This window comes from Lagopus muta, chromosome 1, assembly GCF_023343835.1.
Source record: "Lagopus muta isolate bLagMut1 chromosome 1, bLagMut1 primary, whole genome shotgun sequence".
Taxonomy (NCBI): Eukaryota; Metazoa; Chordata; class Aves; order Galliformes; family Phasianidae; genus Lagopus; species Lagopus muta.
Genome location: NC_064433.1, coordinates 191,154,921 through 191,178,640, shown reverse-complemented (window position 1 = coordinate 191,178,640; position 23,720 = coordinate 191,154,921). Strand labels below are relative to the sequence as shown.

Here is a 23,720-nt window from a genome sequence, read left to right as displayed (position 1 = left end):
CCAGAACAGAAGTTGGTTTCATTGCATTCCAGAAAAAAACAACCTTCCAAGAGGTCCTGAGATCCTTCGTACCCTTTGTCAGCAGATATTTCATCCAAATATCCACACTTACAAGTGGGACTCCAAAGAAAAAAAGAGAACTAAAGGAAGAAAGAAAAGAAAGCATAAATGGGCTTAAAAAACCCAGCCTTTGCAAAATGTGCCTTTGGCTTTCTGCCTGTTTATTTTCTAGCCTTTTGGCTTACCAGCTTGTCTTCAAACCCAGGGATGTTAGATCCTTCTGTTCTTAAATGAAACCTGAAAGATACAACCACACTGAATTAGAATAAGAGAATCACAGAATGGCCTGGGTTGAAAAGGACCACAGTGATCATCCAGCTTCAAGCCCCCTGCTGTGGGCAGGGTCACCAACCACCAGACCAGGCTGCCCAGAGCCACATCCATCCAGAATTCAGGATCTTGGTCTTTGGGGAAAATAATGTAAGGGTCTTTTGCCAGCAGCACCTGCCTGCAAGTCCTTGTACCCCATCCCTGGAGGCATTCAAGGCCAGGCTGGATGTGGCTCTGGGCAGCCTGGTCTGGTGGTTGGTGACCCTGCCCACAGCAGGGGCTTGAAGCTGGATGATCACTGTGGTCCTTTTCAACCCAGGCCATTCTGTGATTCTATCATTTTTGCTCCAGTTACATCTGGACTTTTCTGTTAAAATCTAAATCAGGTATATTTCTACTGCAAATTATCTATTTTTGCATAATGTGGAATTTGTATTTTTCTTGCTGCATCAGAGATTATGAAGACAAGATCAGGGACAGTCTTCCTTTCTCACCTAATCATTCTAATAACTTCATGTATTTTATACTTTTAAGGGCAAAGTGTTTCTCTTCAAAGCTAACAGCATGATCAGAAAACAAAAGCTGCTGGTAGCTCTCATTTACTGGGCAGAGTGGCCAGAAATGACTGAAGCACAACTAAATCTTCTGACCCTTTGGTAGGAAGCAGTAACCTCTGGTAGCAGAGGGGAACAGATGGGGATAATAACCCATCAGGTGCAGCGTCTGTCCCTGAGGCCAGCAGCATAGGACATCCAGTGTCCATTTTATTGAGGCCTCCTGAAGATGGGCACAGCAAACAGCCTGCCAACTGGAGATGGCCAAAAGCAGCTGGAAAGGGGTCATGTCCCAAACCTGTACAGCCACTTGCTAAGAAAGCTGTGCTTGAGTTTGCCAGGCCTGTGCTCAGCAAGGTTTTTCTATCTGGAGCGTTCTGACTACTTCCAGCTTCTGTACCAGTTTCCCAGATAGATTTGAAGTATCAAAGGAAAACTACTGACTGGGGAGAAATTGGTGAAAGCACAACAGAGAACACAGGGCACACAAATTCCCCACTGTATACTTAGCTGAACTACTCATTGAACTCAATGAACACTCATTCAACACAATATGGTTTAGTAGCTCGTGGTACTAATAGGAATGGGAGGGTGGTTGGACTAGATGATCTTGCAGGTCGTTTCCAACCTTACGATTCTGTGATTCTGTGAACTCGTCTGCAGTTGTTGATTGGTATTAAAGTGTCTGGGAGACACTTTCCCAGTGTTGGCCAACAATTTCCTGCATTCTAGAGTTTGATTTTGCCCTGCAAAACCCATCCAAGAATTTCTGCCACGTCTGTGCCCCGAATGACTCAGCCTCCCATAGGAAAAGGAAGCAGATCAGGGAGTTTTAGGAAGGAAGGGAGCTGACCATACACAGAGCTAGGAACAGTTAACTGCATTAGAGCTACAGGAAAAGCAGAAAACGTGGGGACTCAGGCGGAGAAATAGGAATGTGCACAATAAAAACACAAGCAATGATATGCATGGAAGAAGAAGTGGAAGAATACGTGGATTAACTCAAATGGAAAGAAAAGAAAACTGAGTACTGGAGAGAATAGAAAATACGTACATCCCTGTACAGAGCAGGCAGGAGCATGAGGAGAATCTGGGACATGGAGGAGAGGAGAGAGAAGGCACAAGGAAGATCTGGAATAAGATATGAAGCCAGCAGTGCTACAGGAAAGAAAAAAAACACAGAATCACAGAACCACAGAATCACAGAACCACAGAATCACAGAACCACAGAATCGTAGGGGTTGGAAGGGACCTCCCAAAATCATCGAGTCCAACTCCCCTGTCAAAGCAGTTTCCCTACCCCAGGTAATGAGTTCAACTCATTCAGTTTACAGAAATTAAGAGAGAAGTTATTAAATGATCTTTAAAAGATATTCCAGGCGTGAACATGCATTTTTGCAGATTATAAACTGAAGGGCTTGCACCTGTACCTAGAAGGTCCAGATTCTCACCTGTAACTGGCAAGAGCACAAAAGAAAATTACCATAGGACACCAAAAGCAGTTGTTTGGAATGACACTACCATCTGGTGGCCAAAGAAAACGCAGTGTTCAGGAGGGTGGAGTCCAACAGACCCCTAAGGCTTGTTTGAAAGCAGGCTGTAGATACATAAGGATCTGTAAGTACTGGGGGAACAGCACCACAGATTACAGAAGTGAGAGGGTGTAGGAAAGCGACAACAGACAACACAGCTCATTGCAGCAGTGACATCACAGAATCAGAGAATCACAGAATGGCCAGGGTTGGAAGGGACCTCAAGGATCACGAAGCTCCAACCCCACTGCCACAGGCAGGGCCATCAACCTCCACATTTCATAGCAGCCCAGGCTGCCCAGGGCCCCATCCAAACTGGCCTTGAACACCTCCAGGGATGGGGCATCCACAGCCTCTCTGGGCAGCTGTTCCAGCACCTCACCACTCTCTCGGTAAGGAAGCTGGAATGAACACAGTGACTACTGCTGTTGCACATGAAGCTATAGAAACCCAAGTGTCACTAATCCTGCACAGAACTTCTCACAGAAGCGTGTCTGAAGCATAAGGAAAGAGGCATTTCAAAGCTGCAGGGGGATGTTTTGATACAGGCTGTGAAAGTACATGATTTTCAGATGCTGATATTGCTCAGCATTTGTAGCCCAGTCGCTTTTTAAGCCTTGAGAATTAATTCCTTCCATTATTGCCTTTTAGAAGTGAGTCCCTGTCTCCTAAAGCTGCAGCTGCCACTTACAAAACAATCACTTTATTATACTGACCCTCTATTCTAATATAGCATTGCTTCATTTCTTCCAAAATCTTGGATATCACTGTTTTTTTTTCCTCTATTACCATTGTAGAGCACAGAAAGCCACCACTGCAAAAAGGAATTGCTTTTTCACAAAAGTGCTTCAGGACTTCTCAAAGACTTATCACAGTTGTTATGTCTCCAGCCTTGCCTCACATTTGTTGACGTCTGATCTTGTAGAAACAATAAAAGCCAAACATTAACCACTCCGCCACTTATCCCTTTCCCTTCTTTACATTATCACTGCTCAACTGTTGTGGAGATTTTTACCCCTGAGGTTTAAAACATCCCCATTTCTCAAAGCCAAATGATCACTGGAAGGTGATCTAAATACTTTTCTATCCAAACCTCTTAAGGTGAGATGTCTCAACAATCCTACATTTCAGAAAACAAGAGTTTGTCATGGGATACCCTACACGAGAAACGATTCTGTATTTTGCAACATTGGCTTTTATGGCAGACTGACCTTCACCTAAAAGTAAGGGTTTGCTTTAGCTGCTTGGAAGCCACGTGTCTGTGTTCTGCTTTCCTGCAATAATTACATTGCGCAGATCTCGGTCAAAAGTGATTCCTGTGAGGTGTGGTGAGAGTCCATCTTTGGTGTCGCCTTGTGGTAAGAATACTGAATCATGAAAATACTCCACACCCAGCTCTCTTTGGAGGTCATCGTTTGAGTCGGAAGGAAGCCTCAAAGATCATCTGGTCCAAGTCCCCTGCGGATGAACAGCGACATCTACAGTTAGATCAGGGTGCTCAGAGCCCGGTCCTGTCTATGAATACCTCCAGGGAGGGGGCACACACCACTTTCTGAGCAAACAGTTCCAGTACCTCACCAATCTTACTGTAAAAAACCCTTTCCCTTACATCCAATCTAAATCTCCCCTCTTTTAATTTGAAACCATTTCCCCTTGTCCTTTCACAACAGATCCTGTTAAAGAATCTTCCTCCTTTCTTACAGCCCCCCTTCATATACTGAAAGGCTGCTATCAGGTCATCCTGCAGCCTTCTCTTTCCAGGCTGCACAGCCCCAGCTATCTCAGGCTGTCCTCGTAGGAGCTGCCATCCACCAGCACTCCCAGGTCATTTCCAGCAGAGCTGTGCTCCATCCTTACATCCCCCAGCTTGTACTGATACTAGGGGTTGCCTTGACCTAGATACAGACCTTATACTTGGCTTTGTTAAACCTCACAAGGTTCTCCTGATCCCACTGCTCTCCCTGTATGTCATCCCATCCCCCATACACGTCAACTGCACCACACAGCTTGGGGTCATCTGCAAACTTGAGGTCCATTTAAAGCACTTCTACTCTTTCCACACTGCAAAAAGGTCCTTGTCATTAAAAGCAAACAGCATCTGACATTTGGGCATTTGAGTCCCTTTGGCTTCCAGGAGATCACACTAAAACCTTAAGAATACTTCTAGGTACAAGAGCCCAAAAAAAGAAACTTCTGGGATTATTTTCTTCTCTTGTAAGGATGTAAGGACTAAATCTGAAGCGGAAACAAAGTAAATGAGTAATTCACAGAAGCTCAGCCTACACACCCTGCATAGAGCAGGAGCTGGCCTTGATGATCCCTATGGGTACCTCCCAACAGAATCACAGAATCACAGAATGGCCAGGGTTGGAAAGGACCTCAAGGGTCATGAATCTCCAACCCCCCTGCCACATGCAGGGCCACCAACCTCCACGTTAAACCAGGCTGCCCAGGGACCCATCCAACCTGGCCTTGAACACCTCCAAGGACGGGGCATCCAGAACCTCTCTGGCCAGCCTGTTCCAGTACCTCACCACTCTCTGAGTAAAGAACTTCCCCCTGATGTCCAACCTAAATCTCCCCTCCCTCAACTTAAAACCATTTCCCCTCATCCTACATGTATCAACCCTTTCAAAGAGTTGATTCCCCTCCCCTCCGTAGGCTCCCTTTAAGTACTGAAAGGCTGTAATGAGGTCACCCACAGCCTTCTTTCCTCCAGGCTGAACAAGCCCAGATCCCTCAGCCTGTTCTCATAGGGGAGGTGCTCCAGTCCCCTGATCATCCTAGTGGCCCTCCTCTGGACCCTCTCCAACAGCTCCCTGTCTTTTTTGTACTGCGGGCTCCACACCTGGACACAGTACTCCAGATGGGGCCTCACAAGAGCAGAGTAGAGGGGGACAATCACCTCCCTGTCCCTGCTGACCACCCCTCTCCTGATGGAGCCCAGGATCCCATTTGCCCTCTGAGCTGCAAGAGCTCACTGCTGGCTATATTAAGTTTTTCATCTATCAGGACCCCCAGGTCCTTCTCCACAGGGCTGCTTTCAAGGACCGCTCCTTCCAGCCTGTATGGATGCCTGGGATTCCTCTGGCCCAAGTGCAAAACTTTGCACTTTGCTGTGTTGAACCTCATCAGGTTCACCCGGTCCCACCTTTCTAGCCTCTCGAGGTCCCTCTGAATGGCATCCCTTCCTTCAACCGTGTCGACCGCACTGCTCAGCTTGGTGTCATCAGCAAACTTGCTGAGGGTGCACTCGATTCCTACATCGATGTCATTGATAAAGATGTTGAAGAGCACCGGTCCCAAGACAGAGCCCTGGGGGACGCCGCTCGTTACTGGCCTCCACCTGGACATGGAGCCATTGATGACTACCCTCTGTCTGCGGCCTTTCCACCAGTTTCTTATTCATTGAGTGGTCCACCCATCAAATCCACATCCCTCCAGTTTGGAGATGAGGATGTGGTGGAGGACCATGTCAAAGACCTTGCTCAAGTCCAGGTAAATGACATTGGTCACCTTTTCCTCATCCACCAGTGCCGTCACTCCATCATAGAAGGCCACCAGATTGGTCAAGCATGACCTTCCTCTGATGAAGCCATGCTGTCACAGATGACACGCCCATCCCTCATGTGGTCGAGCATGTCATCCAGGATGATCTGTTCCATGATCCTCCCAGGCACAGAGGTGAGATTCAGCGGCCTGTAGTTCCCAGGGTCCTCCTTGCTCCCTTTCTTGTAAGTGGGAGTGATGTGACCCTTCCTCCAGTCATCCGGGACCTCACCTGACAGCCATGACTGTTCAAATATGACGGAGAGCAGCTCGGCAACCACCTCGGCCAGCTCGTTCAGCACCCTGGGATGCATGCCTGGGACACACTATGATTCTATGATTCTTCTCAGCCACAAGACACAGGCACACAGCCTAAAGGAGGAAATCTCAACTTCTCCAGGCCACCTGAGATCCTTCGGGGCCTCCCTGATAAAAAGATCTGGAGCATGAGGACAACAGCTATTTTTAGCGTTATTTCTATGGAGGATTGCCCCGGCCTCCTCCCGGCACCCCATCAGGACCATTTTCCCCCACAGGCAGCACGGAGGTGGGGGATCCAACCACACCTGCACCTCGCACCGCGCTGCCCTCAGGGAAACACTTCTCAAACCCTTCTCTTGGGCTCGGTCCTCAACACCCTGTCAGCTTCCCCTCACACAACCCCCCCCCTCCTTCACCCCGTGGACGCCAACTTGCTGCTTTATTCCACTTTTACACTCTCCTGGCAGAGCAACGCCCGAAGTTGTGCAAGAGGGAGAGGCGGGCGCAGAGGCGTGAAGCCCCAGCGCTGCCACCGCTCTCACCTCTGCGCCAAAGGGCGGGAAAGCACCCTGCGCGCGCCCCCCCCACCACAAGCACAGGAGCTGACTTTGCGCATGCGCAGAACCGCCGGGGGCCGCGGCCGCCCCGCTGAGAGGAGGGCGGGCGGCGGTGAGCACGGGGTGGGGTGTTTCCAGCCCTGCTGCGCGGTTATTCTCTGATTTATATACGGCTGCGAGTGGAATCGGCTCGTGGCTTCTTCTCTCGCGGGGGGCTTTCTCTTGTGGGGCTGTACTCGCCTCAGAGAGGGCACCCCTCTTCTCGCACAGACTGAAGGGAGAGACGTTCCTGAGGGGAGAGCGGTCCTCCTTCCCACGCCGCTGTGGGACGGGGATCCCCGTGCCCGATCCCCCCTCAGGCTAAGCCGAGCTGAGGGCAGAGACCTCGCAGCTGCAAGCAGGTGGGGAAAGAAGCCGCCTCCTACCTTGTAAGGCCAAGTGTTGCTATTTTCCCTCCCTCTTTCTTCCTTTCTCCCCGCAGGCAGTGAGGCTGGAGCACAGCGAACTCCTTTTTCCAGTCACTCAGCGAGTGGGACTGTGGCCATGGCTGCGGGCGGCATCTGGACGTCGCTGGGGCTGATGGTGGCCGTCGTGGCGGCCGTGGGGCTGTGCCGGAGTTTGGCTCTTCGCCGCCTGTACAAACACCCAGATCTTTGCTCGTTGCTCCTGGAGCTGCTGAGCACCTTCCAGGTGTGCGCCTGCACCAACGAGCTCAGCCTGCTGGGCAACACGGAGCCCAGGCCTCACACCGCCCTCACCCTCACCTACGGCTTCACCGTCCTGCACGGCTTGACGCTGCCCGGCAGCACGTGCAACCCTTGTGGCACCCTGCAGCCCCTGTGGGGCGGACGGACCTCAGTCAGGGCGAAGGGACTGAAGATCGGAGCGCAGTTCGTCGCTGCTGTGTTGGCCAGGGTCTTTATGCACTTAATCTGGAGGCTGGAGATGGCGGAATCCCATTCGGGAGTGCTCACTCAGGGTTGTGGCAACCCCATGCAGACGACAGAGGTGCAGGCGTTCTGCATAGAGCTGCTGTTCTCTGTCGTTTTCCAGCTGACCATCCTGCAAGTGGAAAACATTAAGCCCAGCTACAGAGTCCACGCGGTTGCTCTCCTCATCACCATGCTGGTTTTTGCAGGTTAGTCCTTTTTTTGCTGTTATTGCAATCAGGAAATTAAAATATCAAAGGGGTTGAAGATCATTTAGTCCAACTTTCCTATTAAAGCAGGAAAGCAAGACGCGAAATTTGTTTTCTTCAATTAGGAAAAAAGAAACATCATGGAAATGGACTTAGGGGTGCTGGTGGGTGGCAACTGGACATGAGCCAGTACTGTGTCCTCACAGCCCAGAAGGCCAGCCAGTATCCAAAGCATTGTGGCCAGAGGCTGAGGGGGTGATCCTGCCCCTCTACTCTGCACTGATGTGGCCCCACGTGGAGTACTGCATCCAGATGTGGAGTCCTCAGTACTGGAGACACATGGAGCTGTTGGAGAGCATCCAGAGAAGGGCCACGAAAATGATGAGGACAGGCTAAGAGAGCTGGGGCTGTGCAGCCAGGAGAAGAGGAGGCTGGGAGGTGACCTGATATGAAGGGGGGGTTGTAAGAAAGAAGGGGACAGAGCAGGTCTGTGGTGATAAGGCAAAGGGAAATGACTTCAAACTAAAAGAGGGGATATTTAGATTGGATATGAGGAAAAGGTTTTGTTATAGGAGTTGTGAAGCACTGGCACAGGTTACCCAGAGAGGTGGCTTATGCCCCCTTCTTGGAGACGTTCAAGGTCAGGCTGGAAAGGGCTTTGAGCTGTACGTGTCCCTCCTGACCACTGCAGGGGAGTTGGACTAGATAACCTTTACTGATCTCTTCCAGCTCAAACTGTGATTCTATGAAATGGTCCTAGAAATTCTGAATTCATTTGGAGTTTATATTTAAAGTTTGGTTAGCTCCTGTGGTGTGTGTTAAGGATGAAATGAGTTGTGCATGCAAAACATGTAATCTGCAAGTGCTCTGTGAAGCTCTTAACCCTTCTTAAAATATTTCAGTGAAGGTTTGTTTCATAACTTGACATTATACAGTCTGAGGATTCCATGTGTACCACACTGCTCAGATTTTGAAGAGGCATTGCAGGACAGCAGCAGTCTGGATCAGGGAAAGATGCTGAGCGTGCAGGCCTGCAGAAGAGAGGTTCTGCATTAAAATAATGCATAATTCATATCAGTGCAGTGGTTAACTGTTAAAAAATATTAGAAGCAGGAATGGTTATTTGTAGAATGTGTGCACAATTCAAAGTTGCAAAAAAAAAAAAAAAGTTTGTTGCCTGTAGTATCGTAGCACCTACAAATCTCATGTCCTTGCAATGCTCTCTGTGTCCCTGTCCTTACTTTTGCCTCTGTGTCACCTCCCAGAGCTGGGATTGTCCCTTGCACTGCAGATCAGGGCAAGGAACTCCTGTGGAGTCAGTGGGATTCTTTGTGTTCTCCCCAGTGAGGTGCCAGAACTGTGTCACTGGTCACTTGGGACTGCATTACAGGGAGATTCAGGGAAGGAGATGCTGTGCTTTGGGGCATGGGGGGATGAGACAGAGGTGGTTATGGAGTTCCTCATGCCATCTTTGGCTACAGCCTCCACAGAGGAAGTCATAGAATCACAGAATCGTTGGGTTGGAGGAGACTTCAAAGCCCACACAGTTTCACCTCTTGCCATGGGCTGCTTGCCCCCACAAGTTCAGGCTGCCCAGGACCCATCCAGCCTGGCCTTTGGCACCTCCAAAGGTGGGGCACCCACAGCTCTCTGGGCAGCAGCGCCAGGGCCTCACTGCCCTCTGAGTAAAGAATTACCACCTTAAATCTAACCTAATTTCCCCACTTTTAGCTTAAAGCCATTCCCCCTTTGTCCTGTCACTATCAGACCATGTAAAAAATGAGTCCACCTCCTGCAAATAGGCTCCCTTCTAGTACTGGAGGGCTGCAATAAAGTCTCTCTTGCCTTTTCTTCTGCAGGCTGAACCCCCTCTGCTCTTTCAGTCTTTCTTCACAGGACAGGTGCTCCAGCCCTTTGAGCATCTTCATGGCCCTCTGTTGATGCAGCCCAGGGAACTGATGGCTTTTAGGCTGCAGGCACACACTGCTGGCTCGTGTCCATCCAGCAGGACCCCCAACTCACCTAGAAAGTGAGCCATCTCTGAGAGGAGATCACTGCCTTACCTACAGATGTCTGCAGTGCTGCTGACTTCTTTGCCCAAAGGTTGAACCAATACAGTAAGATGAAAAGCACACTCAAATTTTCAGATGTATTCATGGGGGGAAAAAAAAAAAAAAGGAAGCCTTGCTCATTGTGCTTAGCTCAAGTGAGCTAATATCTGAAAGATTAAAACCCTGTGGAGAATTTCATTAATTAGCAACTTGAACTACTCTCTAAACTTAGTATTTGAATGTAGAAGCAAAGTGTAACTGCGTGTTAGCACACTAAGAACAGCCCTGAAATGGTAGGTGAAAGTGGAGCCAAGGCTTTTGCTACCTCTTCTCCAGGCACAGAAAGCTGGATTCCTGATTCTTAACATTCCTTTGCTGCTGAGCAAATATTCTTGTAAAATAATACGTGCCACACAGCTTTCTCTTAGCTAGCTCATACAAAGCCTTCATACCCAGTGTTGTGGGCCAGGCTGGTTTCCTCTCTTGTTTCTTGCAGAAGGCTGATTATCCAGTGCAGTCCATCTGCAGAGATTGATTTCTAGGAAATACCAGATCTGCTGTGCCCTGGATGTTTTCATTCCCACTATTTTAAAATCTATGAAGGCTGCTGTAAAGAAAAAAGTTCTTGTTCACTGCTCCAGGCTTCCCAGGGCTTGTGTTCTTTGCCATGCACTCAGGTTCAAAGGGGAACTGATAGGTGGCATCCTCCCCCTGCTGTGCTCTCCCAAACTGTGAGTTGAAGCCTCTTGAAGCAATGGAGGGCTTAAACCCCAGTGTTCCTACTGCTGAGGTATTGCAGGCAGCGTGGGAGCCCGCTTGTGTGTATTTCTATGATGAAGTGAGAAGCTTGCACTGTAGCAGACCTTTTCAGTGGAAGGTTAGCCAGGTACACACAGGGCTCCTGACAGGTTCTCAGACCATTCCTCCAGCCCCTTTCCCTCTGCTCACATACACACACAGATTCCCCTGGGCACCTGCTGTCCTGCACTTCAGAAGGCTGCTGATGGCACACCAAGCAGCAGTGATAGCACCTGGGAGACATCCACAACCTGCGTGGTGCATTCAGTGTCAGTGTGCAGCTCTGCGTGGCCCCAGCCACCATCTGTCCACCTCCTCTCTCCTGCATGATGTGCTAAGTATGCTGTGCTTCATTACAGCTCGCAGGTGCTGCTTTTTCCCTTCTCCAGGTTAGAAATAGCACACCATTTCTATGTATTTCTGTGCCAAATATGGGGCTTTGTGCTTTGCATTGACAGCTGCTGCCTCCACAGGATGATTGTGTTCACCCCAGATTGATTCCCCAGCTCTGCTAAGGAAATATTTCCTTTCCCCAGTTGGAGGAGCAGTGCTTTGAATGAATGAGCACCTAGAAAACGAGGCCTGCAGCAGGCCAGCCTCTGGTACCCATGCTTTGAAGGACAAATTCTTAGTTGGGCTGGATTGTTAGGAAATCTGTGCCTCTCCATTAACTGTGCATAAAGAAGTGGAGTGCTTCTTTAAGAGAAATGGCTTTCTTGCTCACTCAGCACCAAAAGGTTAGGCAGCCAGCACTGATTTAGGCAACCTGGTCCCAACATCATTTTCCCTACAAAAAACATCAGTTAATTTAGAATATTGTTTAGAATATTGTATGAATGATGATCCACCAAGACTTCTGTTGGAAAGATGCAGTGGTTTAGCTGGGACCTCTGAAAGGTGAATTAAACTTAGGGGGAAAAAAAAACTCCATGCTCATGGTTTCTTTTTATACTGATTGTGCCCTGAGGACGTGTACACTGCAGTCAGGCATGAATCAGAAATGTTACAAAATGCATCTCATGCGTATTGTATCACATTTCCATGCATGATTTATCTTCTACTGTGGGTCTAAAAGCTGTGTGGATGACTGCTGTCTGAAAAGGGACTGTAAGAAGGAATATCTCTGCCTCTATGTCAGCTTTGATTTGGATGAAGTGTTAAAGCATAGCCATATTTTTATGGCTTATACCCATCTAAATGATGAACAGGAAGGGCTTCAGAACATGAAAATGTCTTTTTTTTTTTTCCACAAGAGACTGAGTTAAATTGGTGGAAATAAGTAAGTGTTTGTATGTCACTGGGTACACGTGTAAGTTACTTTAAGCATATCATGCAACTTAATCCAGCAAATAACATCAGATTCTACAGTAAGTATTTTCACAGAATCACAGAATTGTAGGGGTTGGAAGGGACCTCCAGAGATCATCGAGTCCAACCCCCTGCCAAAGCAGGTTCCCTACAGCAGGTCGCACAGGTCGGCATCCAGGCAGGTCTTGAACATCTCCAGAGAAGGAGACTCCACCAACCTCCCTGGGCAGCCTGTTCAAGTGCTCCATCACCTCACTGTAAAGAAGTTCTTGTGCACATTTGTGCAGACTTCCTATGCTGCAGTTTCCAGCCGTTTCCCCTTGTCCTGTCTCCACTCACCACTGAACAGAGTCCATCCTCGCCATTCTGCCCCCCACACCTTAGATATTTATAGACCTGGATCAGGTCCCCTCTCAGTCTTCTTTTCTCAAGGCTGAACAGACCCAGTTCACTCAGCCTTTCCTCATAGGAGAGATGCTCCAGGCCCCTCACCATCTTTGTGGCCCTCCGCTGGACTCTTTCCAAGAGATCCCTGTCTTTTTTGTACTGGGGAGCCCAGAACTGGATGCAGTGCTCCAGATGAGGCCTTACCAGGGCAGAGTAGAGGGGGAGGATCACCTCCCTCGACCTGCTGGCCACGCTCTTTTTAATGCACCCCAGTAAGCCATTGGCCTTTTTGGCCACAAGGGCACACTGCTGGTATTTTGAAAACTACCAACTCTCCCTTTAGATTTCTATTCTCAGTTCAAAATATTTGGATTGCTTTTTGTTGTTTTTTTTACATTTTGTCTTGCACTGACATAGTTTTCAACACAATGCACATCAGACCAAAACAAACCCTGTGATGCTGCAAATAGGAAGGTTTGTTTTGTTTTGTTTTGTTTTAACTAAATAGGAGAAAGAGAAGATGATGCCTTTGAATATAAAAGAATGACTCAGAAGCTAAGGATGCAGGCCACACACAGATTGGTAAAGGACATAGAATCACAGAATGGCCTGGGTTGCAAAGGAGCACAATGCTCATCCAGTTCCAACCCCCTGCTATGTGCAGGGTCACCAGCCACCAGACCAGGCTGCCCAGAGCCACATCCAGCCTGGCCTTGAATGCCTGCAGGGATGGGGCATCCACAGCCTCCTTGGGCAATCTGTTCCAGTGCCTCACCACCCTCTGGGGGAAAAACGTCCTCCTAATATCTAACCTAATATCTGGGTATTTACTTGGAGAAAATATTTCATGACTGAAAGACAAAACCCCCCTTTTTGAGTTCTGTTCTTAATTTACAGGCAGTATTACAATGAAGGCAGAATGGTCTGAAATTGCTGAGATGCATCTGCATCTCATGTCCTGAGGTTGAAGTAACACGCATGACATTTTCAAGTGACAAATGTTCAAGTGATGTTTTCAGTTCTAGATTTCATCCTAAAACCTTTCTGTACTGTAATAAAGGCCAGAGAAACACTGGGGAGCGCGTGGAGAAAGAGAACAACAAAGAGCTTAGTGAAACTTTCCCGACAGATGAGGATTACAGCAACACAGTGTTTGTACACGGAGCAGTGTGAAAGCTCACACTGGTTAATTGGCCTAGGACAATCAAGAATAAGGTTAAAGAAACTAAATAGAAACCACGATGTACATAGACACAGTGACTGCTGTGTAGGATTGATAAAACAGATGTGGGGCAGTTAGTAAGGAAATGGAGGCAACTTCATTTACATCTGAAGACAGAGAAGGAAAGATGCTTCACTTCCTGCATTGGTTAAACAAATACAGTAAAAAACTGCAGAAGAGTTCATCTGCTCAAATGGTTTCTGCTAATGTATTTCACTGCAAGGTATGCATTTCTTGTAGTGTTGTGCACATGTGTTTCTGTATTTCATTTAGAATGAACATTAAGAAAGATTGTTTGACTTCATGTTGTTCCTTTTTCATTTCAGGTGGAAATCTTACAGGAGCAATATTTAACCCAGCGTTGGCTTTTTCATTACATCCACATTGTTTCTATGACAGATTTCTTACTTATTCACTGGTATATTGGATAGCCCCATGCTTAGGTAAGTTCATAATACTTCATGTATTTAAGAAAGTTACTCAGTATGTGATTGAAAAGAGTATTAAAAAGGAGAAGAGGCAACCTGAAAGTAATTCTTAGCCTGAAAAAGCTCAAGACAGACAAACTGCTTAGCATTCAGTTTTTGTCTTACTTTGTATGCAAGAGGATGATTAAATTAAAGGTAAATCATATTAGGGCAATATGCTATCTCAATTATCATCATCAAATGTCAAATCTTTTTCATCTCCATCGTGTCAAAGCTTTACATTTCCCCCTTTATGTCTTTCTCCCAGTCACTGTTAGAAACAATCTGTTCTTAGTTCAAGAATAAGGAATACCCACGAGTCACTGGAGCTTTGCTAACTTACATTCTGATTCATCTGGTGCAGATGAAAATGCTTCATGCTGTTGATTGTTTACAGTTTCTCCCTCCAAATCTTGAGCTTAGAGAGTATATAAAGAGGCACTCAGCCAATCCCAAGTCCTTTTGTGACTGTTAATCCTATTAGAAGGGGCTATTGTGGTACTGAAAACAAGGTGAGTAGTAAAACATGGACAGAGAACATTGCAAAAGGCTTCAGTTGTAACAAATAACATGCACAGAGAGGGGAAAAAAGTTATTTTGAGGTGACTTTCAAAAATGGAGAAAGAATATTTGAATGAAGTCTTAACTAAAATGCAGGTTTTTTTAAAGTTTTTAAAAATTACACATCCAAACAGGATAACTGCACAACAGAATAAGCTTGACAACAGCTGTTCTAGTTAATACAGCTAAGGGAATGTCTTAGGCAAAGCTGGTGAGCACCACCTGGTTCCTGGCAGAAGATGCACGAGAGCAGCTTAACATCAGCAACACACAGAGAACACATACAGAAAATGTCAGATACTGTCTCCAGTTTATCAGGAGAAGGAACTCCAGACCAAGTAGCTGTAAGGATGGGGGCAAAGCACTTGTTGTGAAGTGTCAGTACTGCAGTAGAAGAGTTTGGTGCAGATGTCAGGCCTGTGGATTATCTGAAGAGCACGGCAGTCTCTCAGCAGTATCATATCATAGAATCATGGAATAGCCTGGGTTGAAAAGAACCACGATGATCATCTAGTTTCAGTCCCCCTGCTACGTGCAGGGTTACCAACCACCAGATCAGGTATAAAACATGGATATTCATGGGTACATAGGCCTTATTTTACAAACCAAGAATGTCAAGGTGCCTGAGGTGGAAGCGTAGAGATCTTTTTCAAAACTGAATTAATACTTGAGTGCAAATCTATAAGTCTAGCATGAAATGTGAGATGTGAGGCATTTCACCTAACTTGAAATAACATTTTACTGGCACTTATTGAAAATAAGTAAATAATATAAATAACTCTTCCAGAACTGGGCCAAATGATAAGGTGTTTAGGAAGGTACCTGTTAGGACAAGAAAATTCTTATTGAAAGGATTTCTACTACAAATCATTCAAGAAGATAATGATGAGAGAAGGAATATTTTACATGTAGTTGCAAGGACTGCTTTCAGAGTCCACATGTCTGTGGATAATCCCAGACTTCCTAGACACCCCCAGAGCCATTGTTATCTGCTCATCTGAGGTCTCACTTTTCTCAGTATCGGCATCTTAGATGGTGAAATTATTTTGTTGCTCAGGAAATTCTGTTAGGAGACTGCTGGGGGTTTTTTGTGATGTGCCTCAATAATCAGCACGTGCAGAAACACAGAGTAGTGTGCCATGGAACTTCCAACTGCCTGTGCCAAGTGTAGTGTGATCTCATTTATGAGTGTAGCAAATGCAGCGATGACCAGAGAGACCAGTCAGTGTCTGATGGATACCCAGAGCTACCAGCAAGCCAGTTCTGAACTTTTCATAGAAAGTAAACTTGGAACAAGAGGAAGATTATCACCTTCACAAGAAGAGGAGGAAACTGAAGTTTTCTAGTAGGATTATCAAATCAACTGGTGTCATAAGAGTCTTCAGTGCATATTATCTTAGAGTTATGAATTAAGAACTCATTTTTCAAGGCATTTTCACTGAAGTTTCAGTGAAGGTGATTCTTCAGTAGCATTAAAGCAGCCAACAGTTGTAGTGAATATAGATGTCAGCAAATATTTACCACTTGAATAGGTACCATGAATGTAAAAGCTCTGGTGGCACAAAGGCAGTTGCTGTTTCACTGCCAGTGTAGTTCATGCCAGTTGTCCAGGCATGATTGCAGCATTAATGATGGTTGTGACTGAGTTAATGCTTCTCTTTCAGTATCAGGGAGATGGCAGGAAGAGCTGGTAGCAAGATATTGGGCATGAGAGCAATGAAATAAGGCTCTGCCCTGCTAGATTTCTAACACTGTAAGAGAAATGGTCACTGATCCTCATTTGGATTGGTTTTACCTGAAAGATTACTGCTGTTCTTTAAAAGAAAATGATTTCTTCAACATCAGATTAGAAAATAAATGCCACGAAAGTCACACTGGAGTAGATGTAAATGGAAGAGGTAAGCAAAGGTACAGGTTAAAATTTTCACCTTTCTGCTGAGAGGATATTTGAGCTTCCAGCAGGTTCAGGATGCTTACATGTGAAATTTAAGTGAGAAAACAAGAATTTCAAGTCCATTTGCACTGATACTTTTAGCACTCAGGGACACCAATGACTCGGTGGGGTAGCATGCACAGCTGGAGCACGTTTCAGTGTATTCCAGAAATGTTCAGCTGTTGTACTGAGGGCCATGGTTTAGTGGGGAAATATTGGTGGTGTGGGGACAGATGGACAGAATGATCTTGGAGGTCTTTTCCAACCTTGGTAATTGTGTGATTCATGGGCAGGGAAAGGAAGGAGGGAACTGTGCTCTGTGCTAACAAGTTCCTTGACCACAGGAAAAGAACTTCAGTGCAACACCAGGGATGTGCCTGTCTGAGAGCTGCTGGATCTAGATTGGAGGGCAAGTAAGATTGGAATATCTTGGTGGAGGACTGTTGTAGACCATCTGGACAAGCATAGGTAGCAAAGGAGGCTTTCAGCAAACGAGAAGCAGAAGTCTCCTCCCTGATTCCTGTACTCCCAGGAGTTTTCAGCTATGGAGGCATCACCTGAGAGAACAAAACTCATGCATTTGAGTGAGTGCAATCCAGGAGGTGCCTAGAAAACTCATTTGAAGTTTTAATTCAAAAACACATGGGTCAATGAGTGATTTTTGCTCACAAATTGAGAAGAGCTGGTGGTAAATGTGGCGGTGTGGGCTGAAGTCCTTGCAAGAGTTCAGGGTTCAGAAGACTGGAAAGGTAAACAGCAGAGCAGTTTGGACTTCAGAACCAAATTGTGCTTAGATAGGGAATTGCTAGGTAGAATTCCCTGGGAAGCTGCCACAAAGGAAGAAGTTCCATGAAAAGGTGTTTTTTTTTTCCCAAAAAGCTTACTGAGAGCTTAGTAACATCCTGACTTGCAGGAAAAATCCATCAGACAGCCTGAACGTTTTGATGAAAAGCCTTTCCCTGTTGACAAGAAGTCTCACCATAAGCAAAGGAGAGCAGATAAGGTATAGAAACGGGGATAGGCAGCAAATGAAGCATACACAAACTTTGGAACAGAATCAGGAAGGTCAAAGCTCAACTGACATATGACTTTGCTGGAACTAAGATACAGCACAGATTTATCAAGGGCACAAATGTTTATTCTATCTGCAGGTAACACAAACGACACGATTTGGAGAAGTGGGATATTGCTACCTCCTTCTGTTCAAATTGAGGCCCTGGAACGTGTTCAAAGGAGGGCAACAAAGCTGGTGAGGGGTCTGGAACACAGGGCTGATGAGGAGAGGCTGAAGGAGCTGGGAATGTTCAGCCTGGAGAAGAGGAGGCTCAGGGGAGACCTCATTGCTCTCTATAACTTCCTGAAGGGAGGTTGTAGTGAGCTGGGGGTCGGCCTCTGCTCTCGTGTCATCAGTGATAGAACCAGGGGGAATGGCTTCAAGCTACGCCAGGGGAGATTCAGGCTGGACATTAGGAAGTATTACTGTTCAGAAAGGGTGGTCAGGCACTGCAATGGATGCCCAGGGAGGTGGTGGAGTCACCGAGCCTGGGGGTGTTCAAGGAAAGGCTGGATGTTGTGTTGAGGGACATGGTTTAGTGGGAGCTACTGGGAATAGGTGAACGGTTGGACTGGATGATCTTTTAGGTCTTTTCCAACCTTGGTGATTCTATGATTCTATGAAATGCAGAACATGTCTGAGCTCAAATCCCCTAATTCAAAATAGATCCCATGAAAGACAAGCAAAACAACGAAGGGCCTGGAGTAGCTGGTCACCAAGGGGATGCTGAGGAAACTGGTCTTAGTCTGACAAAGATGAAGTGAAGAGCTGATTAATAGCTGTCAACAATTGTTTGAGGAGTAGTCACAAAGATGACAGATTAAATCTTCTCAGTATTGGCAGGCAGTTGTGGCTTGGGAGGTTTGGACATTGAAAAAGCCTTCAGGAGGAGTGCAAGCAACATTAAAACAACCTTGGAGTTTTTCTGAACAAAGCCACGCTGACCCAACGCAGCCTAGACAACAACCCTGCACTCAGTGGGAGGTTACCAGGCAGCATTTCTAAGAAAAATAAAATAGAAGCTGTGGGAGAGGAATATTCTCCTTCAGAATCATCCTTTGTGCAGCAGAACATATTTTGTCAAGAGAGCTAGAAAGTAGTCAGTCTACTTTTCTGTACTTAGGTGCCTTTCTTACGAAGAACTGAAGTTCTCCCTTTCACCAGCTTTCAGCTTCAGAATAAACCCTACATTGTGACCTTAAAAAACAAGCCAGTCAACTCGCCTTATCCTATGTCCACACGTAGTGCCCACTGACTCAGCCTTCACCTGTCTGCTGAGATTGGGGCATTTGTATATTTGCATATCCTTGTCTGTCCTTACTGACCTGGAAAGGGGTCGTGTACACTTTGACTTCACTTGGTCTAACTGTTCCATCTTTGGTTTATCATCCCAAGAAACACTGCTCTATCAGCTCCTCAGGATCACTGGTGTGGCTGATTGAAGCTTTCTTTGCAAACAAGTTTGTGTTTGCAGAAACAGTTGACTATCCTTAGCACTTTCAGCTGAGAATTCCATTCTGCAGCAACCCTTATTTTACGTTGGATGATCAGATACTTCAACATAATGCTTATTTTCAGCAGCAGCTGAAAACAACTGTGAAGAACTACGTCATCCTCAAAATGCATTTAAAGAAATGCTGGTTTTGTATTTTGTCTTTCCAGGTACAGTACTTGTGGCTTTTGTATGGAAATCCTTTCTTGGACACCAGAAGACATTAAAATCTGAATTATAGTAGAACTGCATTGAAGTATTTTCAAACAAGTTAACTTGCAGCCACCTCCAAATGAAATGAGGCTTTCAGAAAAAGCATTGACATCGACTTCCACACCTCCTTTCAATTGTATTCAGATTTCATGTATTGAAATTTCACTTACAGCTTTGTGTTCCTTTGTAACACTAGATCAGAGAATACCTACCAGCATTTCTGTTAAGCCATATGAATGCAAAAGACTGTTAGAACACTGAAACTTTGTCACTTTAGCCATAAGTGCCATTTGCTGACCTGAATTACAGTGGCATATAAAACTTTAGATAAATTCCAGACCTTTTGGGGTTTGATTTTATTGGATTTCTTCGTGTAGACAGCAGCTGCAGAAACAAAACTGAAGATTTCCCTCTGTAGCGACCTCAGCAATCCCTTTCAAGCCACATACAAACCTCCAAGAGGAAAACAGGTTGATTTGTTTTCTGATCCCTGGAAGAACTGACACAGCTCTATTCTAGAGGTGACCCACAGCAAAAGTACAAACCTGTAGGACCAGCAGTGTTTTAATAGAGAAGTGCAGGTAAGTAACCCTCCCCTTCCTTCCAGGAATGTTCTGCCCCACCCTGTCTCACTGCAGTCTATTGAATGTTTACCTTGATTGGGAAGAGCAATAATAATGCAGCAAGTTCTGTAGTCACACAGCTAAAAGCTCATTTTAAGTATAAAAAAAAGTACTTTATCCCAGATAGTCTTTTGCACAGACAGAAACAGATACAATGCATAGGGCTGAATCACATGGAATGTGATGCATCCTTGATGTTATGCAACCCTGACCAGATGTTCTTGAAATAAATGTATTTGCAATATAGTAAGGTAATAAAAGGACTAAAACCAGGAAAGCTGACTGCTGAACTGGGCAAACACATCCTTTGTAGCTGAAGAACACCAGTAGTACCAGCCTTCAAGCTCTTTTCCAGTGTGAAGCTTCTTCTGGATGTTTCGTTTTTGTAAGCAACACATCAAAACACATTTCAGATGTAAGATCAAGTAGTTCTGAGAGGCAAGATGGTCAACAAGTTGTACAAAGATTCCAGTTCCAGGCTCCTCTGCTCTCTGTTTTAGGGATTTTTTTTTCAGGCTTTTAATACGGTGAACAGAGGGAAGCAGATGAGGTATTTGCACTGCAATTGTGAACCAAGTCTCCAGCAGCTGCTGCTGTCAGGTACCTTTTTTGCAAGAGTTTGAGTAGTTTCATTTCATACTTCTTGCAATAACATTTTTCCTTGATTTTCCAAGGTTCATTCAGATTATATTACAAAATTAACTATATGGACACTGATGATCAACTATATGGACCCTCTGTTCTTTCATTTAAGAGCAATAGAAGGAAGAAATGCCTGCTAAATACAGCAAAATGGCATTGAACTGTGGAGTTGTCTTTCAGAGCTCTTTACCACTGCTTACTAAAGGAAACTTCTCTTGGCAAGAAGCTGTACAGCAAACAGCCCACCCCAGGCTGAGCCTGCTGATACTCCATCTTTCAGCCATTCTTACATTCATCCATTTCTTTACAACAACCACAAAGGGCTGCTAGAGCAGAACCAAACCAATGCACATTACCTTTAATTGAAAACCACTTACTGCTTCTAAAGCAGACGTTGGTAGGCTGCTACCTATCGCTTTCTTGCTTTACTGTTTATCCCTTTTACCTACTTCAAGATGATCCATACTTTACACGTTTTGTTTCTCCGCACTGGGTTTGCCTTCACTGTTGTACTTCAGCCCAGTTTGTAGCTTCATTTCTTAAGGAAATGAGCCTTACACCATGAATTCATCTGCATGTCTCCTTTGAGCCCATAAGGCCCATGGGATAAAGCTCTCAGAAGTAAACTCCAAGGAGTATAAAAGTTAAGTGAGAAGGAAAGAGAAAGCACTGATACAGACTCAGAGGAAGCCAAATTCTATCAGATTAGAGTCCCTACTACCACACCATTTTTGAAGGCCTGCAGTCAAAGTCCATCTGTACATCTATAATTCTGGCATAGCTTATAGTTTAAAACAAAATAAATTTTGTATAAATCTGGGCACTGGAATATTTTAAGTCATATATATAAGTAATGCATATCTACTCCTGTATATGAAGGTGCCAGTAAGGCAGTGTGATTAGGAGAACCCAGGTAGGGCCTACGTGTACCTTATGTAACCTTTTTACTTCAACCACAATGATTGTTGGACTTGATGATCTTTAAAGTCTTTTCCAACCTGTGTAATTCTGTTCTATGATTTAATCCCAGAGCTAAGCTGATGTTGGTCTCAGTCAACAGTTTTTCTTCTCTAAGAGTCAGTCAGACAGCTGCTTGGCCTCACTGGTCCAGTGCACTTAGCTCATCACTGGGAGGCTCAAAGAACAAAATATTAAGTGTTAGCTGCACAGAACTTTCATTTCCCTGTCAGGTCAGAGTAGAACAGTAGAAAGTGGTAGATGGTATTTCTGCTGCTTCTGTGGATCCCATCCACTGTTGTAACCCAAAGTACAGAGTACAGGTTGCATGCAACAGTGCTGATGACTTTAAAGCTCTGCCACTCCACGCTGGCTCTACAGGATTGTGACTGTTTACTTTGTCCTCAGACAACTTATCTGGACTGTGCAGTCCGAAGTGATGAACTGCTCACTGCCAGAAGTTCAAGGTATTCCTTCAGTGCTGGAACGCACTACAAAGTATTAAAGTCTGCAGAATGTTTGTTCCTCCACATTAAAAGCAGGAATATCTGCAGAAGAATCATACAATGGCTTGGACTGGAAGGGACCTCAAGGATTAAGCTCCAACCCCTCTGCCACAGGAAGGACCCCAAGTCTCCACATTTAATACTAGACCAGGCTGGCCAGGGCCCCATCCAACCTGGCCTTGAACACCTCCAGGGATGGACGGGGCATCCACAACAGAATCACAGAATCGTAGGGGTTGGAAGGGACCTCCAGAGATCATCGAGTCCAACCCCCCTGCCAAAGCAGGTTCCCTACAGCAGGTCACACAAGTAGGTGCCCAGGTGGGTCTTGAATATCTCCAGAGAAGGAGACTCCACAGCCTCTCTGGGCAGCTGTTCCAGCATCTCACCACTCCTAGTAAAGAGCTTCCCCCTGACATCCAACCTAAATCTTCCCTCCTTCAACTTAAAAGCATTTCCCATCATCCTGAGCACGTTTATAAACAGCAATGTGCCAACACCCACATTATACCAGTCCACACGCAGGCTGTGCAATGTAGAAATGTAAGAATATCCATAATTCCAAGTATTAGCTTATAGATTTTCTGCATGTTCACTGTGCTCTGAATTTCAAAACTGACCATGGAGTTTCACGAAGAAAGTTTTGTTGCCTAACATGCTGAATACTTGTTAGTCAACAACAGAGCTCACTTTTTACCAATCTCAAATTGAAGTAATCAGCAAATATTCATCAGAGTGGTTCTCATTTTCACATAGCTTGAAACCAAACCCAACATACCAGGCAGGACAGCACCGCTCTGTGACACTCCGAGAGCACAGGACAGGGAAGGAAAACTCTTCATTTACCAACTTCATTATGTTGAAAACAAATTTTCAAGTCACTCAGCTTCAAATCAAAATGGACAACATTTAGTATCAAACTTCCAGGGGAAAAAAACAAAACAAAACAATAAATTTGCTGCCGTTGCCCCAGCACGAAAACAGCACCAAGCAGAGAGAAGAGAAACGGGAGAAGCAGAACAAACCTCTCAGCACTGTACAGACATTTGGCCCTGATATTCTCACATGTGGGTAAACACTTCACTGATTTTTTTAAATTATTCTTTTAGAGTGCTAACAAGCCAATGGATGCCAGTGTCAGAGTTGCCAGAAGCTTGCTGAAGTAAAGGACTGAGAATGGCAATGCAGAGTTGACTGTGAGATACAAAAATCTTGTTTATTTAACAATGTTAACATTTAATACAAAGACAAAACAGTTCTCATTTGAAGGACTCGAGAGATTTCATTCCATCTCCATTCTACTACCCAAACTTTGCTCCCAGAGAATTCAGAGGGACAGCAGCGAACCAACAAAAGCAATTACTTGAGGGGCATTACCTTTAGCTTTGCTTTTAATTCATGGCTGACCTTATTTCCTTCCAGTTTCACACGGTAACACTGCCATTCTATTCCACTTACTCAAAGGTACAAAAATATGGAGAATTCCAGGACAAACTTAAGATTCTGTTCTACTTACACTTTTCTTTCTGATGTCCCAGAATTCCTACAAAGGCTTCTTCCAAATGACCCCTGGTTAGCCCCAATC

At 45.5% G+C, this 23,720-nt stretch overlaps 1 protein-coding gene across 4 annotated transcripts; it reads left to right on the top strand.

The window, feature by feature from the left end:
- The first annotated feature begins 6,809 nt into the window (after window positions 1–6,809).
- Window positions 6,810–23,213, top strand: AQP11 (aquaporin 11). Of its 4 annotated transcripts, none has more exons than XR_007374534.1 (6): window positions 6,810–6,895; window positions 7,265–7,921; window positions 14,014–14,130; window positions 17,800–17,897; window positions 19,365–19,988; window positions 22,892–23,213. XR_007374534.1 is itself a non-coding variant. In XM_048933339.1 (5 exons), the coding sequence occupies exons 1-5, from the start codon at window positions 6,841–6,843 to the stop codon at window positions 19,419–19,421; spliced, it is 984 nt and encodes a 327-aa protein (XP_048789296.1). In that variant the 5' UTR covers window positions 6,810–6,840; the 3' UTR covers window positions 19,422–20,312. The 4 variants fall into 4 exon arrangements, 2 of the variants coding, with proteins under 2 accessions (XP_048789296.1, XP_048789297.1); XR_007374533.1 differs by having other exon boundaries at window positions 22,038–23,213; XM_048933339.1 differs by lacking the exon at window positions 22,892–23,213 and having other exon boundaries at window positions 19,365–20,312.
- Window positions 23,214–23,720: the final 507 nt, after the last annotated feature.

Bases quoted from the DNA above. Each gene is read 5' to 3' on its own strand.
- AQP11 (XM_048933339.1), top strand. From the start codon at position 6,841: ATGCGCAGAACCGCCGGGGGCCGCGGCCGCCCCGCTGAGAGGAGGGCG. The intron at 7,922-14,013 runs GTTAGTCCTTTT...TTTTCATTTCAG, and splicing joins CACCATGCTGGTTTTTGCAG to GTGGAAATCTTACAGGAGCA. The intron at 14,131-17,799 runs GTAAGTTCATAA...TTCTATCTGCAG, and splicing joins TTGGATAGCCCCATGCTTAG to GTAACACAAACGACACGATT.